This window comes from Oryctolagus cuniculus, chromosome 2 (assembly GCF_964237555.1).
Source record: "Oryctolagus cuniculus chromosome 2, mOryCun1.1, whole genome shotgun sequence".
In the NCBI taxonomy this organism is placed as follows: domain Eukaryota; kingdom Metazoa; phylum Chordata; class Mammalia; order Lagomorpha; family Leporidae; genus Oryctolagus; species Oryctolagus cuniculus.
In genome coordinates, this window is record NC_091433.1 from 194,688,456 (window position 1) to 194,711,438 (window position 22,983).

Consider the following 22,983-nt stretch of genomic DNA (forward strand, 5'->3'; position numbering starts at 1 on the left):
TTGGGATTTTTCACTATTTGCATAAACATAAGGAGGTATCTTGGGGATGCCATCGAAGTCTAACCACAAAATGCATTGATGTTGCATATGCACCTTATTTACCTAGACCGAAGGCAGTCTTGCTTTGATACTTTCAGTAATTTCACATGGGAAATAAAATGTCACGCTGTGGGATTCTCCACCTGTGGCATCATGTCAGCATTCAGAAAGTTCCATGTTTTGGAGCAGTTTGGATTTTTGGATTAGGCGAGTTTGACTTGTATCATCTTCCTCCCACATAGGGCGAGTCCTTGGGGGGAACACAACATTAAAACCAATAAGCAGAACCACGGTGTGATCCGGCAATCGCACTACAGGAGCCAGTGCCCAGAGGAAGTGAAGAGGATCAGTGTGAGGAGGGGACAGCTGCACCCCACATCCATCTCTGCACCATTCACAACAGTCAGGCGTGGAGGCAACCTCAGAGTCCATTAACAGATGACACGGCGGGGGGGGGGGGGGGGATGCGCACAATGGAGTACTACACGGCCTTATACACACGACACGAAACGGTACAGCCATATACGCACAACGAGATCCAACTCAGCCATATACAAGAAGGAACATGGACAGACCTGGAGGACACTATGAACATGAGATACAGCTGGTGGAAAAACACAGTGTGTGACCTTGCTCACGTGTGCGATATGGAAACGGCAAGCCCACGGAAGCAGGGAGTGGGGGCTTCATCTGCTACATCACAGCAGGTGGTATTTGGTCTTACAGCTTTCTTAGAAAGCTTTGTTGAATTTTGCACTGAGATCGTCCTCCTCTTCAGCCACAGTGGGGCTCATGCCAGTGGTCACAGGCCCTCCCCAGACCTGCAGAAACCTGCACAGTGCCAAGGGGTGAATTCTGGGGCCCCAGATCCCGCAAGGCGCTCCTCGGCTTGGGACTTTGGGTGATTTATTTTTCCTCTCTGGACTCCCATTTCCCCATCAGCAAAGCTGACGGCGCCTGTGATTTTGTAAACAGTGAAAATGCTTCCTTGCAGATGCTTGGCGAACTTCCAGTATTCAGTGAGAGTTGGCTGTTGTTATTCTACCGGTTTCCCATTCAGAATGGAAACAGCGATGACTCATTCACTTAGCAAGGAAACTGAAAGCAAACCTCGCCACCGTAGCACAGGCTTTTTTTTTTTTTTTTTTTTTTTTTTTTTTTCCAGCAAAATACTTTGAGTTAATCCCTAGTTCAGACAATGTTGTATAATATGGGGTACATTTCTTTACCTGTCTGATCTTGCAACTACATCGGGGAAATACAGATAATAATGGTCAAGTCACATAAATACTTTGAAACTAGGTAGCATAATGCTTATTAAGCACGGAGCATAGTGCTTGCATGGTGTGTTAGAAATCTCTAGCATACATGTAGCTGTGGGTCTGGCATTACTCACGCTACCCAGAGAGTAGAGACTTCTGAAAAAGATTTATTTATTTATTCATTTGAAAGTCAGAGTTAGAGAGGAGAGGGGGAGAGAGAGAGAGATCTTCTATTTGCTGGTTCACTTCCCAGATGGCTGCAGCAGCCAGGACTGAGCCAGGTCAAAGCCAAGAGCCAGGAGCTTCTTCCCAGTTTCCTACATGGGTGGCAGGGCCTAAGCACTTGGGCCATGTTCTGCTGCTTTCCCCAGGCCGTTGGCAGGAAGCTGGATTGGAAGTGGAGCAGCAGGGACTCGAACAGGTGGCCATATGGGATGCCAGCATTGCAGGAGGCAACTTTACCCGTTATGCCACAGCACTGGCCCCAGCGGGTTTTAACACTTGCAGTGCTGCTCAGTACTTGACCGCTGAGATGGCATTACTTGATTACAATTGCCTAGGTCTACTCTAGCTAGATCAGTTCCTTATATTCCTTTACTGGTTCTTTCTCTCGTTAAGAGCTCACAGAGGTCAACAGTTGTGATGGTCTTCCTTGAGCACAGGCTTATTCCCTTGTAACTTCTCTTTCCCCTGCCATCTAAGGGTAGAACTCCAGAGCAGACTTTCTTTGGAACTCATTGAGGTTTCTAAGGCAAACGCCCTAATGCCACAGAATAGATTCTAGCCACAAATTCCCACTAAAGGCCTCCATATACAGCTAAGACCTTCTGTCAGATTTGCAAACCTACTGCTTGACACACCTCCCAGGCCAGGCCTGGCAAGGACAGCTGGTTTCTAGAAACTTCCCTAAGATATTATCCAGGTCCCCTTTGATGAAGAGGACAAAGGCTGCTGGATGTGCTCAAGCCCTGTTCTTCTCAGTCACCTCCAGCTCCCAGTGGGTTGGGGAAGGAGAGCAACGTTGCAGGGCAGAGGCCAGGCAGGGATGGATGGCTTCCCTCGCCACTGTCCAAGATGAGGGTGGATCAAGGTGGAGGCCAAGGCTGCTCTTTCTGGCTCTGCATTCCTTGGGAGGAGGTGGTCTCTTGAAAGCAACTGTATCACGAGAGCTAAACAGCTAAACGTCCTCCTCATTTTCTGTAGCCAGGGACTTTCCATGTGAAACACACCCCCTGGCCCCAGTGTGGGTCCCCAGGCTGAACAGTTCATGTACTGTTGAGTCTGTTTCAGGACAACCATCCTGTTGCTTCTTCCGTGTGTCTTTTGCCAACACCTGATATACAAAGGAGACGCGCACAGTTCATCACTACGGTGAATATTCAGAGTGAACATGGATCTGTAGCAATCATCTTTTTTTTTTTTTTTGGACAGAGTTAGACAGTAAGAGAGAGAGACAGAGAGAAAGGTCTTCCTTCCGTTGTTTCACCCCCCAAATGCCCGCTATGACCGGCACGCTGTGCTGATCCGAAGCCAGGAGCCAGGTGCTTCTCCTGGTCTCCCATGGGGTGCAGGGCCCAAGCACTTGGGCCATCCTCCACTGCCCACCCAGACCACAGCAGAGAGCTGGACTGGAAGAGGAGCAACCGGGACAGAATCCGGCGCCCCGACCGGGACTAGAACCCGGTGGGCCGACGCTGCAAGGCAGAGGATTAGCCTAGTGAGCTGCGGCGCCGGCCTAGCGATCATCTTTATCCAGACACGACCTTGGCAGGACCTTGAAGCTGCCACGTATCTTGCCCCAAGTGCTGAAGCCCACCTCTGCCTGGAAGGGAACCCCATCTTCTCTTCTCAAACCAAGCTCTGGGGTGGCCTTTTTGGAGCTTATAAGAACGAGGTCACACAGTGTGAATTCTTAGGTGTCTAGCTTCTGCTCCTCCTTGTTAGAGACTCATCCATTTTGCTGTGAAGTTTGCTCATTTTCTTTTTCTTGTCTTACCTTTTTTCAACTTAGTTTTCATTCAAAGACACCTCCCTGAAGCAGCTCCCAGCTTGGCTTCCTCTCCTCCCCACCCACAAAGGGAGGGCTTGCTACAGGCAAGCTTATTCCTGTACACATCCACCTGGGACCACCAGCACCCTTGTCCTAGGGATTTGAAATTGGAGCTCAAAAGCATAGTGGAGATGTTTCTTTTACGAATCAGGATGCCGTAACTTCAGAATCCTCAGTACACATTCAGTACTGACTGAGCTTACACGCGACAGGGTCAGTAAATTTTCAGCTACTTGTAGGGCAGAAGTGGGTAAAAATGGACAAGAAAACTTAAGCAAAGGTATGATGGGCTGGGCATTGGCCTAGCAGCGAAGATGCCCTTGTCTCACTGCCAGGAATCAGTGTGATACTAGTTTGGGATCCTGACCCCAACTCCCTGCTACTATGGACCGGGAGAAGCAGCAGTGATGGCTAAAGGTTTGGGTTCCTGCCCTCACCTGCATGGAGTCCCCAGCACTCTCAGGAAGAGCCCAGGCATGGCCACTGCAGACATTTGGAGAGGGAGCCAGCAGATGAGAGCATTCTGTCCGTCTCTACATCTCTACCATCTATATCTACCTCTACATGTATGTATTTGTCACAATTTAAAAACAACGTGACGGCTCCTTTAGCAAGTCACGTGCCGTGTTGTCTTTCTGTGGCAGGTTCAGAAAACAAGTTAGGAGTAAGCTAGACTTTCTGCTTACCTGCAAGTGCTCACTGTGTGTGGTGGGGAGGGGCATAGACTGGTGGGTGTCTGGGCAGAAGACCTAGGATGCAAATAAACCTGATGCAGCACAGAAGAGACACTCTGGGAGGAGGGTGACAGCTACACTGTGTGCCCCCCACCCCCTTCGTAGGTTGAACCCCTTGTCCTCATTCCTGGGAATGTGATTGCATTTTGCTTTAGCGAGGGGGCAAGTTAAACCGAGACCACTAGGTTGGACCCTGGTCCAACTGGTGTCCTCCTCAGAAGGGGCAGTTTGGACACACGAATTCACCAGGGATCTGTAGACACCAGGAGTGCACACCAAGAGGCAGGACCACGCGGGGATGAGGCCAGAGGTGGCCGACTGCAAGCTACAACGAAAGGCCTCCGGAGCAGTAGAACCTTCTGGCACTTGGACCTCAGACTCTGGCCACCTGGACCTGGAAGACGTGCACTGCCTGCTGTCTGCTGGGCTATAGTAGCCCCAGGGGACTGGGGCAGCAGAGAGGGGCTGGCACAGGCAGGCAGCCCCAGGGAGCGGCGCGCAGCACAGCCTAAGGAACTGAGTTAGGGAAGACGCTACGCTCCTGGGGTCTTTACCTGTGAAAACGCCACTGCGTGGTCATCTGCAGTAGTCAAATGGCTCAGAACGAATGAAAACCATTTTGTTATCAAAGAGCTAGAAGCATCTTCAGCTCCGATTTTTGATAGCCCATTCCATACTTATTATTTCATGGTTATCAAATATTTAAATAACATTTATTTATTTATTTTAAAAGAGTTACAGAGAGGAGGAGAGACAGAGATACAGAGATCTTCCATCCTCTGGATCACTCCCCAGATGGCTGCAAAGGCCAGGGCTGATCCAGGCCGAAGCCAGGAGCCAGGAGCTTCTTCCAGGTCTCCCACGTGGATGCAGGGGCCCAAACACTTGGGCCATTTTCTACTGCTTTCTCAGGAACATCAGAAGGGAGCTGGATTGGAAATGGAGCAGCTGGGACTCAAATCCACCGGCTGAGGCTTAACCTGCTGTGCCACAGCCTGACCGGCCTCTGCTTGGTAGTGTTTTTTGCAAGTGGAAACAGTAAAGCCAGCAGTCTGGGAGCCAGACCCTGCCACAGGAAGACAGCAACACTGTAGCAGCCTGGCTTGTGGACGCCAGGGCTTGCTGTCCTGCTATGTGCTCCATGTCTTATTTTGCATTCGTGCAGGAGACTTGAATTTGGTGGGTAAAAAGCAAAGTCAAGGGGCCAATCTGGGTGAATCGGCATAGTGGGCGGGAGGGGTAATTCCAGGGTGATGATGACGCAGGTGCGTGTGAGCACAGGTGAGTGAAGGACGGACACAGGTGTAGGAGGGCACAGGTGTTTGAGGGTCCAGGCCCTGTGAAGAGCTCTCCTTGTCAGGCAGCTCTGCAGAAGCTCAGGGTCAGCCATAGGTGGCGGGTATGGAGAGTCGCGGTCAGCGAGGTGGCCGCACCAAGCCGAATGCCCGGCCAAGGGCGAGGGAGCAGCAATGCGGGAGGACGAGGCGGAGCCCGCGAGGTGGCCCCTCTGTCTCTCCGCGTCCGGCGCGCGCGCACACACACACACCCTGTATCGGGGCAGCGGTACAGCCAGAGTTCCACCTGGAGTCTGGAGGCCCCCTGGCCACCCCCCGCCTCGAAGCTCCGGACCGCACCAGACCGGCTACGGCACCAACTTCGGAGCCAGAGTGCGGGCAGCGCCGCTGAGGCGGGCGCCCCAGGCGGAGGGTGCGCGCAGCGCTGGGACCCGGCGTCCAGGGACAGCGCAGGCGGGCGGCCCCGCGCGTCCAGGGCCCCCGGGGCCGGCTGTTTACGGCGCAGATCTGGCGCCCGGGAGGAGAATCTGGGCGGGGCGCCACAGACCCAAGGCCCTGCCGCGCTCTTAGCTCTCGTTTTCCCCCCGGGCCGGCCCTCCACCCATCCTCGCCAGGTTTCGTTTTCGCGGCGCAGCCAAGGGCGGGATCGGCCAGGCGCCCATGGCCTTCGCCCGCCGCGCGCCCGCCCCGCCGCTGCTCGGACAGTTTTTAGGGCAGCTGCACGCGCGGCACGGGACCTGCGCCCGGGCCATGGCTCCGCCGCGGTGCTTCGCGCTGGAACTCCCCGACTGCACACTGGCGCACTTCGCCCTGGGCGCCGACGCCCCCGGCCTGCGTTCGGACCCGCGTCTGGCAGCGCTGCTGGGACCCCCGGGGCGCAGCTACTCGCTGTGCGTGCCGCTGGCCGCGGGCGTGGGCTGCGGGGAGCGCGTCCGGGCCGCCCGGCTGACTCAGCGCCTGCTGCTGCAGCTGCGCCGGGGCCCCTTCCAGCGGTGCCGGCTGAGCAGGCTCCTCTGCTACTGCCCCGAGGGCCCCGCCGGCGGCGCGCAGCACGGCTTCCTGCTGCAGGACCCCAGGGACGGTCCCGACACGCGGCGCGCTCTGCTCCAACTGCTGGGCCAGGGCGCGGGGGCCGCGCTTCTGCACCTGGGCGAGTTCCAGGTGGACCGGCACGGCGGACTGTGGCAGCGCCTCTGGGCGCTGCAGGACGGAGCGCAGCGGCAGGTGGGCTGCGCGCGGGTGGTGCCAGCCCACGAGCCCGCGCTGCACCCCGCCGTGCCGGACCTGCCCAGCTCCGCTGTTTTCCCAGACCGGGCAGCCGCCCGGGACGTCCTGGAGGCGGTGAGTTCTGTTCCTCCCCTGTGTTCTGCGTGGCACCTGCACCTTCCAGACCCAAGAGCTGGACTAAGCCGTCTGGGAGGCTGGCCCCTCCAGAGCTTCTTGCTTGGGTGCTTTGTTTATTGCCGTTCACAAGTAAGTCGCGACGGCGTCCTGTGTGCCCGGCTCTGTGTTAGGCGCTGTGGCTCCGGTGTTTGTGTGCCAGCAAGGTGCAGCCTGCGGTGGAACCCGGGCCACCAGGCTTGGTACACAGACACCGACGGTCGGGTTGGCGGGTGAAGAGGCCGCGGAGGAAGTCCTGTTTTTTTGCTATGTGTTTTTGCTGATGGGACTTGGGAGCGCAGAGGGAAAGAGCGAATTCGGGGTGTTAGAAACAGCATTGCATAGGACCTGCCTCCCTGCTGGCTGGGACCTCCTGGAAGTTACTCAGCTATGATAAGTTTTGGTTTTTCCTCTCCCTTTTTATCTGTACGGTCCCTAGCTCGCCGTGCTGTTCAGATGGTTAAACAAACATGACTCAACAGCAGGTGCTGGAGGAATAGGTGCCTTCTGACCTCAGCCCAGCTGCCCCATGGAACACAGATAGACTTTGCAAGGTCACAGGTCAGGGTTCCAGGGTGGGTGGCCATACAGGGTCAGCTGCTTGGCCTGACTCTAAACCCTGGTATTTGGTCATTGTGTCATCGTCACCGAGTTTCTTCAACATTCTTTGCCCCAGTTTCCTTAATTCCTGAGCTGGGAGTCATGGGCTGCTCTAGAGTTACCATGGAGATCAGCCAGCACCACACTCCTAAAGCACTAAGATTGCCTTGCTCAGAGTGAGCACATCAGCAAATAAATAAATAAGCCACTGGGTTCTCTGGGGCTGCTGTGAGCTCCCAGTGAGGTAATGCAAGCTTGGAGCCCGAGTTCCGGGGAGTGTCCTGCTCTGCCAGCTCCTGGAGGTGGGCTGGCCCCTCCCTGCTCCCTGAGCCTTTTGGAGAGGGCTGGGTTGCAGGTGCAAATGGAGCTCCATAGAGCCCATGGTGTGGGAGGCGCCCCATGCCTGTGACTCCCTGTTCAGGCAGACTTGTGGGCCCTGACGCTGCGGTGCCCAGAGCTGTGTTACCTGTCCTGCTTGGCCTTGCTCCTGGTTGGGAAGCTGGTCAGTAAGAGCCCAGGCTGCGAGGTAGCTAGACAGCCTTTCTGGGCCCGAGCTACTCATAAAATAAAGGAACGCTGGCTGTCCCAGCTTCAGAATACTGTGCGTTCCACACGCCCGGCACCGTGTGCAGGAAAACCCAGGCCTTCTTTGCATTTGGGCTCAGCCGTTGAGAGATGTTCCTGCAAGGCCCCAGAGTCTCATTGCTGACAGGCGGCTGTTGCTTTCCAGTGCACACCTGTCATTCCTGAGGCCCGGGCTGTGCTCAGCCTGGTTGACCAGTGTCCCCAGCATGTCCAGAGGGGAAAGTTCCAGGTTATCGCCATCGAGGGACTGGATGCCACTGGTAAGAGACTATTACGTTGTAGTGATGGGTAATGACGCTAACTGCGTACTGGCTGAAGTAGGAATAGTTCTTGCAAAACAGAACTTTAGTTTCAGCCTCCAGTATGCCTCTGCCGAGCTGGGCAGGACCCGGGGGAGCACAGATGGGCAAGAGTGCAGAGTGGAGCAAGGCGAGGCTCGGAGCCTACCAGCTCCTGAGGGACTCAGGATGGGCCCTGAGTCCACCTCCTCGGGAGCCATGGAGGCAGAATGCAAGGCCAGGCTGATCCTCAGACTGTGCTGAGAGCGTGGATTGGGGTTGGCCAGGTGAGGGGTGTGGGGGTGCTCCAGACGGAACACTTGGCACAGGCAGAGGCCCAGCAACTCACAGGCAAAATGTGGAAGAATGAGATAATGGAGGGGGGAAAAATTTGAGTTGTCAAGCAGGCGTCCAGATAGAATGGACGCGCCCAGACTTACAGGAGGGCACGAGAGAAGAAGTGTGGCTCTGGGAACACCCATGGGAGGTTGGTTTTGCCTCACACCTGGCTGTGGGGCCCAGCACCTGGATCCCCTCCTGCCTGTGTCAGCCCCGCAGGTGCAGGGGCTTTTGTCTTCAGTCCATGAAGAGGCAGTTCCCACGTGGGGCCTCTGTGTGCACAAGCAGGTGGGCTGCGGCCCAGGGGGCTGCTTCTGTGGGCTTCAGGACCCATCGGAGTGGCCAGGAGGTATCTGTCTATCTGTCTACCGCTGTGACCAAGTCAGTGTTTTTTTTTGTTTGTTTGTTTGTTTTTGTTTTTTTTTTTTTCCAACCGCAAAAGGAGTTTTCCATGTCAATCCTCCATCCTATGTGCTTTGTTGATTATTTTGTACTTAGAGCTCATGCAGGTCTCCTGGGATTACAGGAGAAAAATTTAGCTTCAACACAGACTCACACAAACACCCACAACTTTCAAGCAGAAGGGAGGGATTGGTGAGAGGAGAGTCGAGACCAGAGACTCCCTCTCCTGCGTGTTTGCATTCTGGCTACAGGGCCCCCAGCAGGGCGAGCTTGCGCAGGTGTGTTAACTTCTGCATGGCTACTTTTCTCCATCTGAAAAATGGTTAAATAGTAACTGTGTTGCAGACTCACAGGGAGAATCAGATGCACAGTATGGGCCGAGTGCCTAGCTCATCTCACCCACTCAAGAAAAACAAAAAATCAAAGCAATCATCAGCTTGGGATGAGGTTGAAGTGCGCTATAGAGACAAACAATGATGGCTAAACAGCAGAAGCCCAGAAAAGCCGGAAGACAGTGTCCCTGGAGCGGGTTACACTCTCACCACCCACGCTGTGTGCCAGGGAGCAGCCAGAGGGTGAGATGGGCCTAGAGAGGTGGCTGAAGTGAGGAATGGGCAAATGAATGAGCAAACATTTTTCATGGCTCCCTGGAGGAACCTGAAGCCTAAGGCCAGGTGTAGAAGCTGGAAAGGCCAGGTTCAAAGAGTTGAGAACAGGAGAAAGTACTAAGAGGGGTTCTTCAAAAAGATCATGAAAAGTACATATGCGAAAAACAAACAAAAAAACCTGTGCACAGATTTCGACCTTTTTGCACCAAAATAGACCTATCATGTAATTTTGTTTTTCCACAAACTTGTTGACGTTTCCTTGTAGAACTGAGGCTGACGATTGGAAAGGGATTGAGTAGAGGAGGAAGTGGGCTGTGATGCTGGCAGAGGAGGGGGCTGGAGAGTGCTGCAAGGCAGGCATGGGTTTCTCCTCAAAGTCAGCTGCAGGCGGAAGAGGCGGGCAGGCTGTCCAGCGGGGGCTGCTGTGGGACAGGTGACCAGACGCTTGTGCTGGGAATAAAAGCAGGGCCTTAGAGGGCTCTGACATCATGGACTCACCAGCGGGGGGCTGTTAGCCTTAGATCCCGAGCAGAGCAGGCTGATGTTGTTAAGGCCCTGCAACGCCTTATGCAGAAGCGAGGCGTGCAGTCGGCCTTTGAGTTCCAGGTGAAAGGCTCTCTGTGCCCCTTGTAGGTCTGGTGACCTTGGGAGCACTGTGGCGGCTGTGGTTAAGAGGCACCATCTTGTGTGTTCGGCCTGCAGGTAAAACCACTGTGACCCAGGCGGTTTCTGAAGCCCTCAAGGCTGTCCTCTTGAAGTCCCCACCCTCCTGCATTGGCCAGTGGCGGAAGATCTTCGATGATGAACCAACTATCGTTAGGAGAGCTTTCTACTCCTTGGGCAATTATATTGTGGCCTCTGAAATAGCCAAAGAATCTGTCAAATCTCCTGTGATCGTAGACAGGTATGTACGAAGATGCCGTGAGTCAGAGGTTTCCTCCCCAACATACAAGGGTGTGTGTGCGTGTGTGTGTGTGTGTGCACACAGCGTGCATATGCAGGGACACAACTGTGCTTCAGTCAGACTACGCTCTGACTCTAAGAAAACACTAAGACACATGGTGGATGGGGGTGCTTTCTTCAGGAATGGGAAGAGAAGGGGGGACAGACCCGTAGGCCTGCTGGTGTGGGGAGAAAAGGTGGGGGAGACCCATAGGCCTGCTGGCTGTGGGGAGAGAAGGGGGGACAGACCCGTAGGCCTGCTGGTTGTGGGAAAGACCGGGTTTTACTCTGAGTGCAATGGGAACCTTTGTGTGTTTTCAGATGAGGATGTGTCGTGACATGATTTACAGTTTTAAAGTATGACAAATAAGAAATAGCTTTCAAATGCTCTATAAAAGGATGAAGGGTGTGACCAGCATGTCATACTGAGCTTAATATCACCATGGCTCAGGGACATGGAAAATACAAGCACAAAGAGATTCCGTTTTCCTTCTAGCAGGTTGCTGGTGATGACCGAAATTCCCTGGGGCAGTGTGTTAAGCCACTGCATGGGGTGCGTATGTCATGTATCAGCGTGTCGGTTATGTCCCAGCTGCTAGGCTTCTGACCCAGCTTCCTGCTAGTGCGTTGTGGGAGGCAGCAGATGATGGCTCACGTGCTTGGGCACCTGCCACCCAGGTGGGACACCCAGGTGGGACACCCGCGTGGGACACCCAGGTGGAATGCTGGGTTCTGGACGTTGGCCTGGGCTAGCTCTGGGTGTTTCCAGGCATTTGGGGAATGAACCGGCATATGGATGATATTTCTTTCTCTCTCTCTCCCTCTCTCTCTCTCTCTCTCTAAGCCTTTCAAGTAGATGAAAATAATGAAGTAAACATTTTAAAAAGTTTCCAAATAGCCAGGAGTGGAGATCGTGTGATTGCACAGGAATTCTTGAGTGGTGCTGGTGGGGGACAGATGCTGGTAGTTCCTTGGACAGCAGCTTGAGGGACTGTAGCAAAGGGGAGGTTGCTTCCACCCATGGGGGAAACACCCATCAATGTTTATCTAGGCTTGGCTCGCTTCACTTGGCTGAAAACATTGGAACACCAAAATCCCACTAATGGGAGAAAGAGTTAATTAATACTGATATATTTTATAAAGATTTAAACACATGTATCTATTATTTGTTTACAAATTTGAGAGAAAGAGAGAGAGAACTAACTCTCACATGCTGGTTCACTCCCCAGACACCCACAGGGGCCAGGGCTGGGCCAGGGTGAAATTGGGAACCAGGACTCACTCCAGGTCTCCCATGTGGGTGACAGAGACTTGATTACCTGAACCATCACCTGTTGCCTCCCAGTGTGCACTCTAGTGGAAGCCGGAATCAGGAGTGGAGCCAGGACTCTGATAAGGGATGAGGGCGTCCCGGGCAGCATCTCAGCTGCTGTTCAGTTGCCAGGCCCCGTGCAGGCGTGTTCACACCATTGAGACTGTGCAGCAATGTAAGGAGGTGTGAAATGTCAGGTGTGCACGGAGTAGAAAGCCGTGGCAGAATGAGAAACAGAGCCAGTTTCGGAAAGATACTCCGTGGAATACATGGAGAAATCCTGTACACCAGACAGAGAGGTGTGAAAAGATGCTGCCCCCCAGTTTAACAGCACATCCCCTGGGGAGGCTGAGAGAAACGTGACCCATGCAGGCTCCAGGAAGGCGTCAGTCCTGGTCCTGGTTGGATGATTCGTAGCATGACTGGAGTGTTCTTCTGATTGTTCTCTCCACAATTTTACTTATTTCTGGAGGTGTAAGTAATTGGTGTGAAGTGTGATACACACTTAGAAAAGAGCGTTACTCTAAAACGTAAACCTCAAGGAATTCTGGGAGTGACTTCACACACCTGTATCCAGATCAAGAATGAGAGTCCCGCCCACTCCATTAGCCACCCCTTCTGCTTCCTGCAGAGGCTGGGACTCTCCTGCTGTCAACAGTAAGGTCAGCCCTCCCACGCCCACGCCCACGTCCACACCCACGTCCATGTCCACGTCCACATCCATATCCACGGGTTCTGCATCTGTGGACTCAGCCCACTGTGGATTGAAACTATTTGAGGAAAATTTGCAACTCCTTTCTTGGAGTCCTGTCTTGGTCTGTGAGCTTCTCTCTGTGTCTGAAATCCTCCATGATGGGGCTGCCCTGTGTGCCGTGCAGAGTGAAGTGTGCATCAGCTCAGGGCCAAGGAGGAAAACCATGGGCACGGGCTGGGGGCTGCTGCTGTCGGCCCAGTTAAGAGGCCGGGGGTGATTTTAACTTTGGGGGTGGCAGTCACTGTGTCGCAGGTGGCACATTCTGAAGACCCTAGAATGAACTGAGAAAGCTAAGACATCTTCTTCCTCTGTGGACACATTTGCCTGGGGAATGTTTCTGCCCTGATGTTACTGTGCCCGGTGCGTCTGTCGTTGTCCACCTTTTAGATACAGCCCCCCCTCATGTAGAGGGGAGACACTGCAACTTTGTTTCTGGGAGAATGGTGGTCTCATGAAGACCCCTTGTTTCCTGGGACGGTGTCAAGTCCTGAAGCATCACCCCTCCCTTCAAGGGGGCAGGAGCTGAGGTCCTCTGCTTCCCCGTTTCCTAACCCATAAACGGGGCTGTGCATGAGCCCTTCTTTGCCTGCGTGGATAAGTGAGGCACATCCAATGTGTGAATGCACATGGAACTGCTTGGAAAATAGCAAGTCGCCATTGCAATATAAAGCACCTGTATAAAAGCTGTGTGTCTTGTGTTGGCAAATGGCATTTGATTTGAACTAATGTGGTCTTCCCGATGGCAGCGTCGGGGAAGACTGAAGAACGGGAAGAGTGTGGAATTGATGGCCAAAGGGTGTGATTATTTAGAAGGAGCAGCGCTGTTGTCAGTGAAAGCAGCCCTCATTCTTCCCTTGATTTTGTCTTCTTTGTCTCTGTGAATTGTCTGCATGGTGAATCTTCAGAGGTACTGTGTTACCTGTCAGATGGAAAAAAGACAGCAGCTATTTGTTGTCTGGTGGGCTTTTTCATGGTTAAGGGTTTTATTGAGATCCATTTTAGACAACCCCATTCTGTAGCTGAAGAAGGTAATCACTGACGGTGATTATGGGACAGGTTGGAGACTTAATCACCCCTATTACCATTAAAGAGCTATTTCTCCCTCATGGGTTTCCTACAATCAAGACCTTTTAAATTAAGATGATAACTGCTGTATTTGTAGCAGAGTTTTTAAGTCCATGGATTTGGAGCGTGCCCAGAACACAGCGCCAGCTGTAACATGGGTGCAAAGAAAAAGAAAATCTCACCCAGCACATCTTGGGTTTAATGGTGTTGGGGAACTAGATCCATCCCAGCAGAAGATGAGAGCACAGGGCGGGAGTGGCAGGAGTCAGGGAGGTGATAGGCAGGCAGGCGCCCAGGTGCACCCCAGGGACCTGAGGTTCTCAGAGCACACGTTTGGAGGTGGGCAAGGACATGGAAGGATTAGGACTGATCCACAGGAAAAGTTTACTTTTGTCCTTTCCTTTGCTGGATTCATAATTAGAAATGATGCAACTTTAGTTATAACCAGCACCCAGTGAGCATTAGCTATTGTCTTATTACTGCAATAGGCTATAGAGTTGTTTATTCAGTTTTTAAAAAACAACTGATGTATTTTTGCAACAGTTATGAGAGGAAAATAAAGCTTGCATGATTTGCATTTTCCAACATAGACACTGAGACCATATCGACTTAGATGACTTCTGCCTGCGTCCCCAGCAGTAGGTGGCAGACGGTAACACACACCTAGTTCGAGCAGCAATGAATTTATTGTGTAGCCAGCACCGTGTCCTTTACCCCCTGGAAAGTAATTCAAGCCTAGAATGGTTAAGACTTTAGGAATGTAGGGGCTGGTGACTAGAGCAGAGGTTCCGACACCTGCATTCTACACTGGAGCCTCTCCGGGCTCTGACTTCCTGCACGTGTACTCACTGGCGGTGACAGGCATGGCTCACGAGAATCGGCTCCCTGCCACCCATTGGGACACTTGGATTGGGCTCTGCTCCAGGCTTTGGCCTGTCCCAGTCCTGGGTGTTACGGGCACTCGGCATGTGAACCAGCACATGAAAGGTCTTTGTCTGTATGCATGTCTCTCTCTGACTCTCAAATGAATAATTAATTAATTCATTAAGGATTTTAAAGAATTGACTCAAAGTTACAGATGAGTGTTGATGGTACCTATTTGCACTGGGATATTTATAATTACCCATAAACATTTTTTGTGCTTTATCATCCTTTGATATCAAGTCAGAAGTTTTGCATTTAGTCACCTAGAATTGGAATATGGACAGAAAGGGCAGGAGGATCCTAGGTCAGGCTGATAAATGAAGTAGTTCTCACTCATTCTGCAACAGAACGTTTATTGCATACCATTTTCAGAGTTTGGAAAACATAGAAGACTCTATTATTCAAAAATAGTGGAGGAGACTGAAGAAATTGTACTTGTAACAGTTCGTTCTAACTGATGAAGCGAAGTTCTGCTATGGAGTCATAAACAGAGGGAGCTGAGAGCAGAGGCGGGGACCATGAAGCCTGCTTGGGGTCCTCCAGGAGCTGGACTGTGGGGGAAGTGCAGGGCCCATGCTGGCTGGAACTGCCACTCTGGCCGGAGGAGGAGGAGGGAGTTGGAGCCGAGCCAGCGAGTGCCCTGGCACAGGCTGGGGGGGATGATCTGTGTGTCACTGGGAGACCCAACAGTCTCCTGCGGGCAGGGGGAGCCATGCAGCATCTTGAAATAAGGGCTGACTTGATTTGTACCTTTTTTTTTTAACTTCTCCCCAAAGCATCTTTTCAGCTAACTGTTGGAAAGAATAACTTTGCTCAGCGAGGACCCCCGTGGGGCTGGCATGGGTCTGTCCGTCTCCCTGCCTGATAGTCATATACAGTCAGGCAATTGGAGGGCTGGGGGGGACAGGGGGCTTCCAGCCTGGGGCTCCCTGAAAGTGGGTCTCATCGCCAGTGCAGGTATAAACAACAAAGGGGCTGGCGTGAGTTTGCTGGATTTTCACTTGGCCACAGCCCACTGTCCAGTGCAGGGAACAGCTGAGCAGATGCAGTGGCCCTGCCTAGACAGAGGAATTCTGCCGCAGGCCAAAAGGACGCGACCCTACCCTCTCTCCTGCCATTGGCCGTTCTCCTCAAGTGTGGCTGTGTGGAGCGCCCCCTGCATTACGACTCTTGTGGGTGCTGTTTTCTATCTTCTGTAGGTTTTAAATACGATTCATTTCTTCCATTCGTCCAAGACCAGGAAAGCCTGCAGCCTTGGTTTCTGCGTCCTCGGGCTGCACCTTGACTTCATCCGGAGACGGAGAACTCACTCCTCTTCCTCTCCCCAGGTACTGGCACAGCACGGCCGCCTACGCCATAGCCACCGAGGTGAGTGGGGGTCTGCAGCACCTGCCCCCAGCCCACCACCCTGTGTACCAGTGGCCAGAGGACCTGCTCAAACCCGACCTGGTCCTGCTGCTCACCGTGAGCCCCGAGGAGCGGGTGCGCAGGCTGCAGGGCCGTGGCGTGGAGAAGACCCAGGAGGAAGCAGAACTGGAGGGCAACAGCGTGTTTCGCCAGAAGTAGGTGTCCCACCGCCACCTGTGCCGCAGGTGTGCTGCAAGGAAGCCAGGCAGGATCAGCACCTGCTCTGGGAATGTGGAGGCAGCGGCCCAGTGCCTTAGGGGCAGCCTCTGCCCATTCATCTCAGTCCCTTGCAGGGGGCGTTGCTACCTTGGGGCTCCAGCCTTGCTCCTGCAGAGCCACCGGGGTCTGCTGGGCCTCGGGCCTCGCTCCTCTGCCGACTGTGCAGCAGCGTGCCCCGGGTAGGACAGGAAGCGTCCCTGGCCCCCATCTTCCCCAGTTACAATGCAGCGGTGCAGAGCACTCGCGGGTGAACCCACAGTGACTTTGACCCAGTAGCTGTGTCAGGCCCGATGCAGCCTCCTTGCAAGGAAAGCACTGGCCGCGCTGTACCGCTTACAAAACCGAGGCCCAGAGGGATAAGCGACTTGTCTCAGCTCACGGGGCTCTCAGAGGGTCTCTGGCTTTGAAGATGTGCTTGCTTGAACCAGAACGTTTCAGGCATGAAGGCAGCAGGGAGTGAGGGCAGTGTGACTGCTTCGTGGCTGAGTATGAAAGCACTGGCTTTCAAAGCTGAAACCAAAATCGCATAATTAAGCAGCGATCACCTTGCAGTCACAATATCATCACGTTCTCTGTGCGTGTACAGAGACGTGGTGATCAACTCACAAGCATTGGTTCAGACTTGCAAAAGAGATTATTTCAGGCTTCATCTCACAGGTGAGAAAACCAGGGGACCTGAGGGATGGGATAAGGGCACCCAGGTAGAGGCAGAGCTGTGGGCCACACCGTCTCGCTTCGGGCGGCTCTCTGAAGCCCCGAGGCATGGTACATCCAAGGTGAAAGCAGTGCCCGTCAAGGCCTGCTCGCACCAGAGGGGAGGTGCCAATTAGCTTTAAAGGGGCACATAGACTCCTGTGGTTAGGTTAGAAGAATCACCAGTGAAACTGACATACATGCTGAGGTCTCTGTTGTAGGGGTATCATTCAGAGCACAGACGGGGGATACACTTGACCTTGTGTAAGTTCCCTGTGCAAATTTCTTTGTGCCTGTTGCAAAGGACTAAACGTGTTCAAACCTCTGCAGCAGAGCCTCCTGCAGAGGGAAGGGCAACAGCTCCCCTGCCAAGTCCCCCGGGTGCCTAGTGGGAAGTAGCATGTGGAACGTCCGGATGCCGGCTAGGTAGCAGGCGTGCATGACCTTCTGGTCGTCACCTGCCGTGCCTGATTTATCATTCACCGGACAAAACGCCTGAAGCATCTTCCTTGGGCAGAGCATGTGGCTGAGAGGAGCAGTGTGGTGGCTGAGACGGGGCCCTGGCTGCAAACTGTTCACACCGTGTTAGGAGAGTCACCCTGGCAGAGGAGCTGTGTGTAAGTTGGCCCGCTCTTTTCTTCCTGCCTGTCTCCAGGGTGGAAGAGTGCTACCGGCGGATGGAGAATCCCGGCTGCCACGTGGTGGATGCCAGCCCCTCACGAGAGATGGTCCTGCAGACGGTGCTGAGCCTAATCCGCAATTCTGGTGAACGCCGGTGACTGCAGCCACGTGCCGCGTCTAGCCAGACGAGACGTTGTGTGCTCCGTCTGAGCCGTGTTTGTGGTGCAGTTTTGCAGAGCCCTGTTGCACCTGCGTGCTGTGTGCTGGAACCCTGCAGCCGGGCACTTTAACACCACTTGCACCATTGCCCTCTCCTCTGAGGAGCCCACACACTTGAGAGGGCTGTGCTCCAGCGAGAGGCTCCCCTTGCTTTCTGTCCCGTGTGTGGCTTGTTTTCTTGGGACATGTTTTTAACTCCATCACTGCCGAATCTCTAGAAGACTTCTCTGTCCAGAGATCCTCAGGAAGCTTTCCCAAGTCCACGGACAGCACCCAGAGCCTGTCCCGCCTGCACCTGGCACACGAGGGTTGAGGGACATGGCTAGAGCTGACCTCTTCCAAGTCTGGCTGCATTCCACCATGAGGCGCTCCCTGCTGCTCCCTCAGCCTCCTGCAGAGCCTGGGTGTCCTGGCCCTGTGGGAGCAGTGCCATTTGTGGGCCAGGGCCACTCACAAAGCATTGCTCCTACGTCTGAGGGTCACGTTCCCCCAGTGCTAAACCTTAGCATCAGATGTGAAGACACCCAGCCAAGGTGAACCAACAGCGAAGAACCAGCCTCCTCCAACTTCACACGTGCTTGTTCACCCTCGGCTCCTCCTGGTTGGCACAGGAGCGTTTGGCACTGAGCTGGGTGCATTAGCTAACCTAGCGGTTTATTTGCATCATGCCTGCTCTCAGTGCAGGGCTGAGTCACTACGGAACGCTGACGCCAGGAAGCGAATGCAACGCTCCTTTATGTTTTCATTACACAAATTTCCTATTTCTTGCTCCGTAAGCACAGTGGATGCTGGAATGGACTTTCTTAGTGAATTACCTTGTGCTTGAATGCTTTATGGTTACACATGAAGTCAGCTTTGAGATCGTTTGCTAAGAAAAGTAGCTGAGAAATGTAGAAACTTAGTATCCTTGTGGCTGTGGGTGGATCACGTGACATCAGTCGTCCACATTACTTGAGTTGTAGCAGTGGTAAGGATTCTTGGTTCAATCAGGCAATTGCTAGAGCCCCTTCGAGTTCTGACCCTGGTAGATCTGTACATAATTTTATCCTGCCTGCCATTTCTTAAGAAGACTTTAGCCCAAAACCATTAAATTGGCAGCCTCTTCGAGTTTGCCTTGTGGAATCTTAAACTAGAATAAAGTATAGTGCTAATCTCCTACTATTTTCCAAAAGAACTACAGGAAATGTGTGTGCAGTGTATTTATGTCCATACGAATGTAACTGATTTCAGCGGAAAATATTTTTCCGCCTTGATTACCGGCAGTGTGGAACCTGAACGTATTCAGGCAGCCTAGACACAGCAACCTTGAGAGCTTTCTGTGTGCCCCTTGCAAAGGAGTAAACTGGCTGTGGTTTGCTGCTGTCGCTATGGCTACACATGGATTTGTCTGCAAGGTGCCTGTCTATTTGCCCTGTCAATACCATGCAGCCCTCAAATGGGGGGTGGGGAGCTTTGGGTCAGGAAGTTGGGGGTTGTGAGCTGGTGGCTCACAGAAGGGAAGGTGATTGTTTTATTCCAAATATTTTTGTTCATTACAAGTATCAAAGGGCTGCTCAGTGACCTGCGCCCTTTATCCATGCAAGATACGAGGTCTGTGAGTATCCAGTGAGGCAGGACCTCCTGCCCCAAGACTGATGGCGAGTGATCGTTTGCTTCTTTCTGCCTCTGACACGCTGAGGTTGTTTCTGTTCTGGTGCTGGACCACTAGTTGTTCCAGATGTTGGCTCTTCTTCCACAGGAACAGATTTAACTCAGCACATGGCTGCCGAGGATTCAGGATATGTTCACAAGGCTCCGATGCACCCAGATGGGGCCGGCTGGTTAGGTCCTTGTCAGGGAACACAAGCGCGGGTGGGCATTTTATGCCCCGTCCCATACTGGAGAGCAGGCTTGACTCCTGGCTGTGGCTCCTGACTCCAGCTTCCTGCTGATGACGTCCTGGGAGGCAGCAGGTGATGGCTTGGGTGGTTTGGTCCCTGACTCCCACTTGGGAGACCCAGATGACACTCCTGGCTCTGGCTTGAGCCTGGCTCAGCCCCAGCTGTTCTGGGCACTTGAGGAATGAAGCGAGGATGATTTTTTTCTCTCTCTCTCTCTGTCCTCTCCCCCTTCTCTCTCCCTCTCAATACAGAACAGTATGTGAGCAGAAGGCGCACATGACACATTAGGACATGGTGTCCCTTTCTCCTTCAGCCCCACTTGGTTGTACTCAAAGGTGGCCAGGGGATGAGGATGACGCTGTAGAGCTCAAAAACGATGGGACAGATGGAGACCAGTGTCAGACGTGGCTGCAGCAGCCTGGGCCACCTGCTTGGGGTTTTATGTGCAATGAGTGCTTTCCCATCTGGTGTAAGCCATCCTGGGTTTGGGTTTCTGATCCACCCAGTTGAGCCTGTATTTTACATCTTACATCAAGACCCCAGAACACTCCCGCTGATGCTGGGACTAACACAGTTCTAAAACAGCCCATGAGATATCAAATACAGTGATTACCGGAGAAAAATAACGTGACCAATCATACACAATTATGGGTTGATTAGCCTATGGGGGCTTAACACTCTCGGTCCTGTGGACTTTCTATGACCTCACCTGTGCGGAAGGAACTCAGCACTCTGTTGGGCACAAAGAGGACGTCAGTTCACATTTCTTATTTACCCCTCGAGGTCCTAGACACTGGTTGCTACCGAATCCAGACTATAATGAAGCCTGAAGTTTTTGAGTTGAAGAATAGGGGCAAAAGCCAGTTTAAGCTTCTTTGAAGTCAGGAGACACATCTCATATTTTCAGGGATTTCCCACAGCCAATGTGGAGTGTTCATGTCCCTGGTGAGAGGGTCCCAACTCTGGTTATGTGACATAGCCACCTGCGCAAGGCCTCAAAGATGGATACCATGCCCCCCACACAGAGCAATAAGGTGGGGTGTGTGTGTATTTTCCATCTGACTCTGGTGAGCGATTGGGATTGGCCACTGGCCAGCACACACAGGTTAAAGCACACGTCCAGCTAATTTGCCATTGTCCAAAGCATGAATCTGGATCACGGCCTGTGAGGCTAACATGGATAGCGGTCACGCACCTGTGGAGAGAGCAGGCGAGCATATCCCATCCTCATGGTCTCAGGCAGCTCTGCGGTTTCTGCTGCTCAGAACACACTTAAAGTCTGCTGCACGCAACAGAGCTTACAAATAGGGGAATTCCAGCAGGTGCCAGGATATAATCCTTATGAGTCCCCTGGACCTAAGGGTGACAGGGTGCCGTTTGTCCCTGATATCTACTTACCACCTCTTTCTTGGTAACAGAGCTGTGGCTGGAGCTTTCCAGATAATCATGGCATCTCTTGCAACCACTTTCAGCCGTCTGTGTCCTCAGGGTAGGTTCTGGCCAGCAGGATGTGAGCTGTTCTTGCCCTCTCAGAGAGTTGTGCTTGAATCCCCTTGTTTCCTCCCGTCTCTCTGCCCGCTGGATTGGAGACTGGAGCAGCCACGTTGGCTCCAGATAGAGGGAAGCTCTGTATTCAGAGGGTGGATCTGTTTTGCCAGCAAATGTAACTTACTGTTGGATTGTTACAGGAGAGGGTCGTACATTTCTGTCATGTTTAAAGCATTGTGATTTGCTCTCTCTCTCTCTCTCTCTCTCTCTCTCTCACTTTCTTGCTCTTATGCTCAGTCTTCATTGTACAGCAAATTATCTTATATGTTAACAAGTATCTAATATACTCATTTATGGTATAGTGAGTTTATACAACAGGTCTCCATTCCTTTTAACTTTTACAATTCTCAAAGGAAAGTAAATTTACAACACAAGGCTATATGTTGTGTCATGGGCATTTGTGCAAAGAGTGAATGTTGATGTAAGCGCAAATTGGCAAAAGAGACCTCATGGGAGGGGAACTCAACTTGGCTTTGAGAATTGCACAGACATCCTTCAAACTAATTTTTGTCCTTCACAACCTTGTGAATGAAGGGCTGAATGATGGTTGAAAATAGCTGCTGTCTTCAGAAGTCTCCAAGGTGTATGCCATCCGTTTACTGATGATAGCTCAGTAAAGTGTCTTTATTCCCATTAACTTTAAATAAACATTCATTACACCATTGGATCATGAAATGTTGAATTCATCAGTCATTTGTACAGACACAAGAAAAAGAAATACAAACACACTTCTTCTAATTAAAAAGTTTTGTGTATTTATTTCATGTTTTCTTTTCCTTTATCTTTTTGAGTTCTTACATGCCTTGAGATAATTTATGAAGATACTGTCCTCGGCTGAAGTATCTTCTGCTTGAACAGCAGCACACTGGTTCTGTTTCTGGTGTGAGTGAGTACCTCTCTGTTACATCTGAACTTCCTGTGGAAAACACCTCTAATTTATGAAGAAAAGCTGAGATGTTCTGCAGGCAATGTAGGGTGAACAAAAGGAGATGGCTTTAAAGTGGGCTTTAGACTTGGAGTAAAAGGATAGCAAGGAATAAGTATTGATAGTGTTGGTTTTACCCTAATGGCAGTTCAATGTCAACTCCACCCTGGTTGCTAAAGTTCAATAGAAAATCCATGTCTTTGTGTAGAGGGTGAAGGGCAATCCTGCAAAGTAGAAGCTGGACAGGAAAGGCAAAGTCTGTGCGCGCACTCTGCGTGAATCTCTATCTAATTCCTGAGATAATGTGTTTCACAGAGTCCAGCTAATGAAGAATGATGTGTCTGGGTTCTGAACCTCTTTGCAAGAGAAAAGTTTCCAGCTTGAGACCAATGAAGTTCATTTCCTGATTTCTTTTTGGAGTAATCCAACAGAATCCAGGTTCCCACAACAACACAGTGTTCACAATATCTAGGACACAATTTGAAATCTCATAACATAAGAAGAACCCTAGAAAATATGAAGCGTCATCAAGAGAAAAGGAAATCAGTGGAGAGCAGCCCCAGGTGATGGAGCTAGAAGATTTGAGAATGTGAAAGAAACATGCAGAGCATAAATAGACAATAAGAAAAATCACAGAGAAACAGAAACTTTCAAAAATAGTTCATGGAATTATAGAACTAAAATGATAATGCCTGAAATAAAAAACACTGGATGGATTTAGCAGAGAATAGAGTCAAAAAGTGAAGAGTCTATCAAGCTGAAGATAGATTGAAGTTAGTTAACCTAAATAAGTTCTATAATAGAAACAAAGCATTGGACAATTGTGAATAATATCTCTATATAATGTATAATTGAATAATATCCCTATGTAATATATAATTGTGAATAATATCCCTATAACG

At 51.9% G+C, this 22,983-nt stretch overlaps 1 protein-coding gene across 2 annotated transcripts; it reads left to right on the top strand.

The window, feature by feature from the left end:
* Window positions 1-5,917: 5,917 nt before the first annotated feature.
* On the top strand, window positions 5,918-21,901 carry CMPK2 (cytidine/uridine monophosphate kinase 2). Of its 2 annotated transcripts, none has more exons than XM_017350631.3 (5): window positions 5,918-6,721; window positions 8,091-8,205; window positions 10,275-10,476; window positions 15,898-15,937; window positions 17,544-21,901. In XM_017350631.3, exons 1-5 carry the CDS (start codon window positions 6,041-6,043, stop codon window positions 17,655-17,657), a joined length of 1,152 nt encoding a protein of 383 aa, XP_017206120.3. In that variant the 5' UTR covers window positions 5,918-6,040; the 3' UTR covers window positions 17,658-21,901. The 2 variants fall into 2 exon arrangements, with proteins under 2 accessions (XP_017206120.3, XP_002721181.3); XM_002721135.5 differs by having other exon boundaries at window positions 5,925-6,721; window positions 15,898-16,131.
* Window positions 21,902-22,983: the final 1,082 nt, after the last annotated feature.

Bases quoted from the DNA above. Each gene is read 5' to 3' on its own strand.
- CMPK2 (XM_002721135.5), top strand. From the start codon at position 6,041: ATGGCCTTCGCCCGCCGCGCGCCCGCCCCGCCGCTGCTCGGACAGTTT. The intron at 6,722-8,090 runs GTGAGTTCTGTT...GTTGCTTTCCAG, and splicing joins CCCGGGACGTCCTGGAGGCG to TGCACACCTGTCATTCCTGA. The intron at 16,132-17,543 runs GTAGGTGTCCCA...GCCTGTCTCCAG, and splicing joins AACAGCGTGTTTCGCCAGAA to GGTGGAAGAGTGCTACCGGC.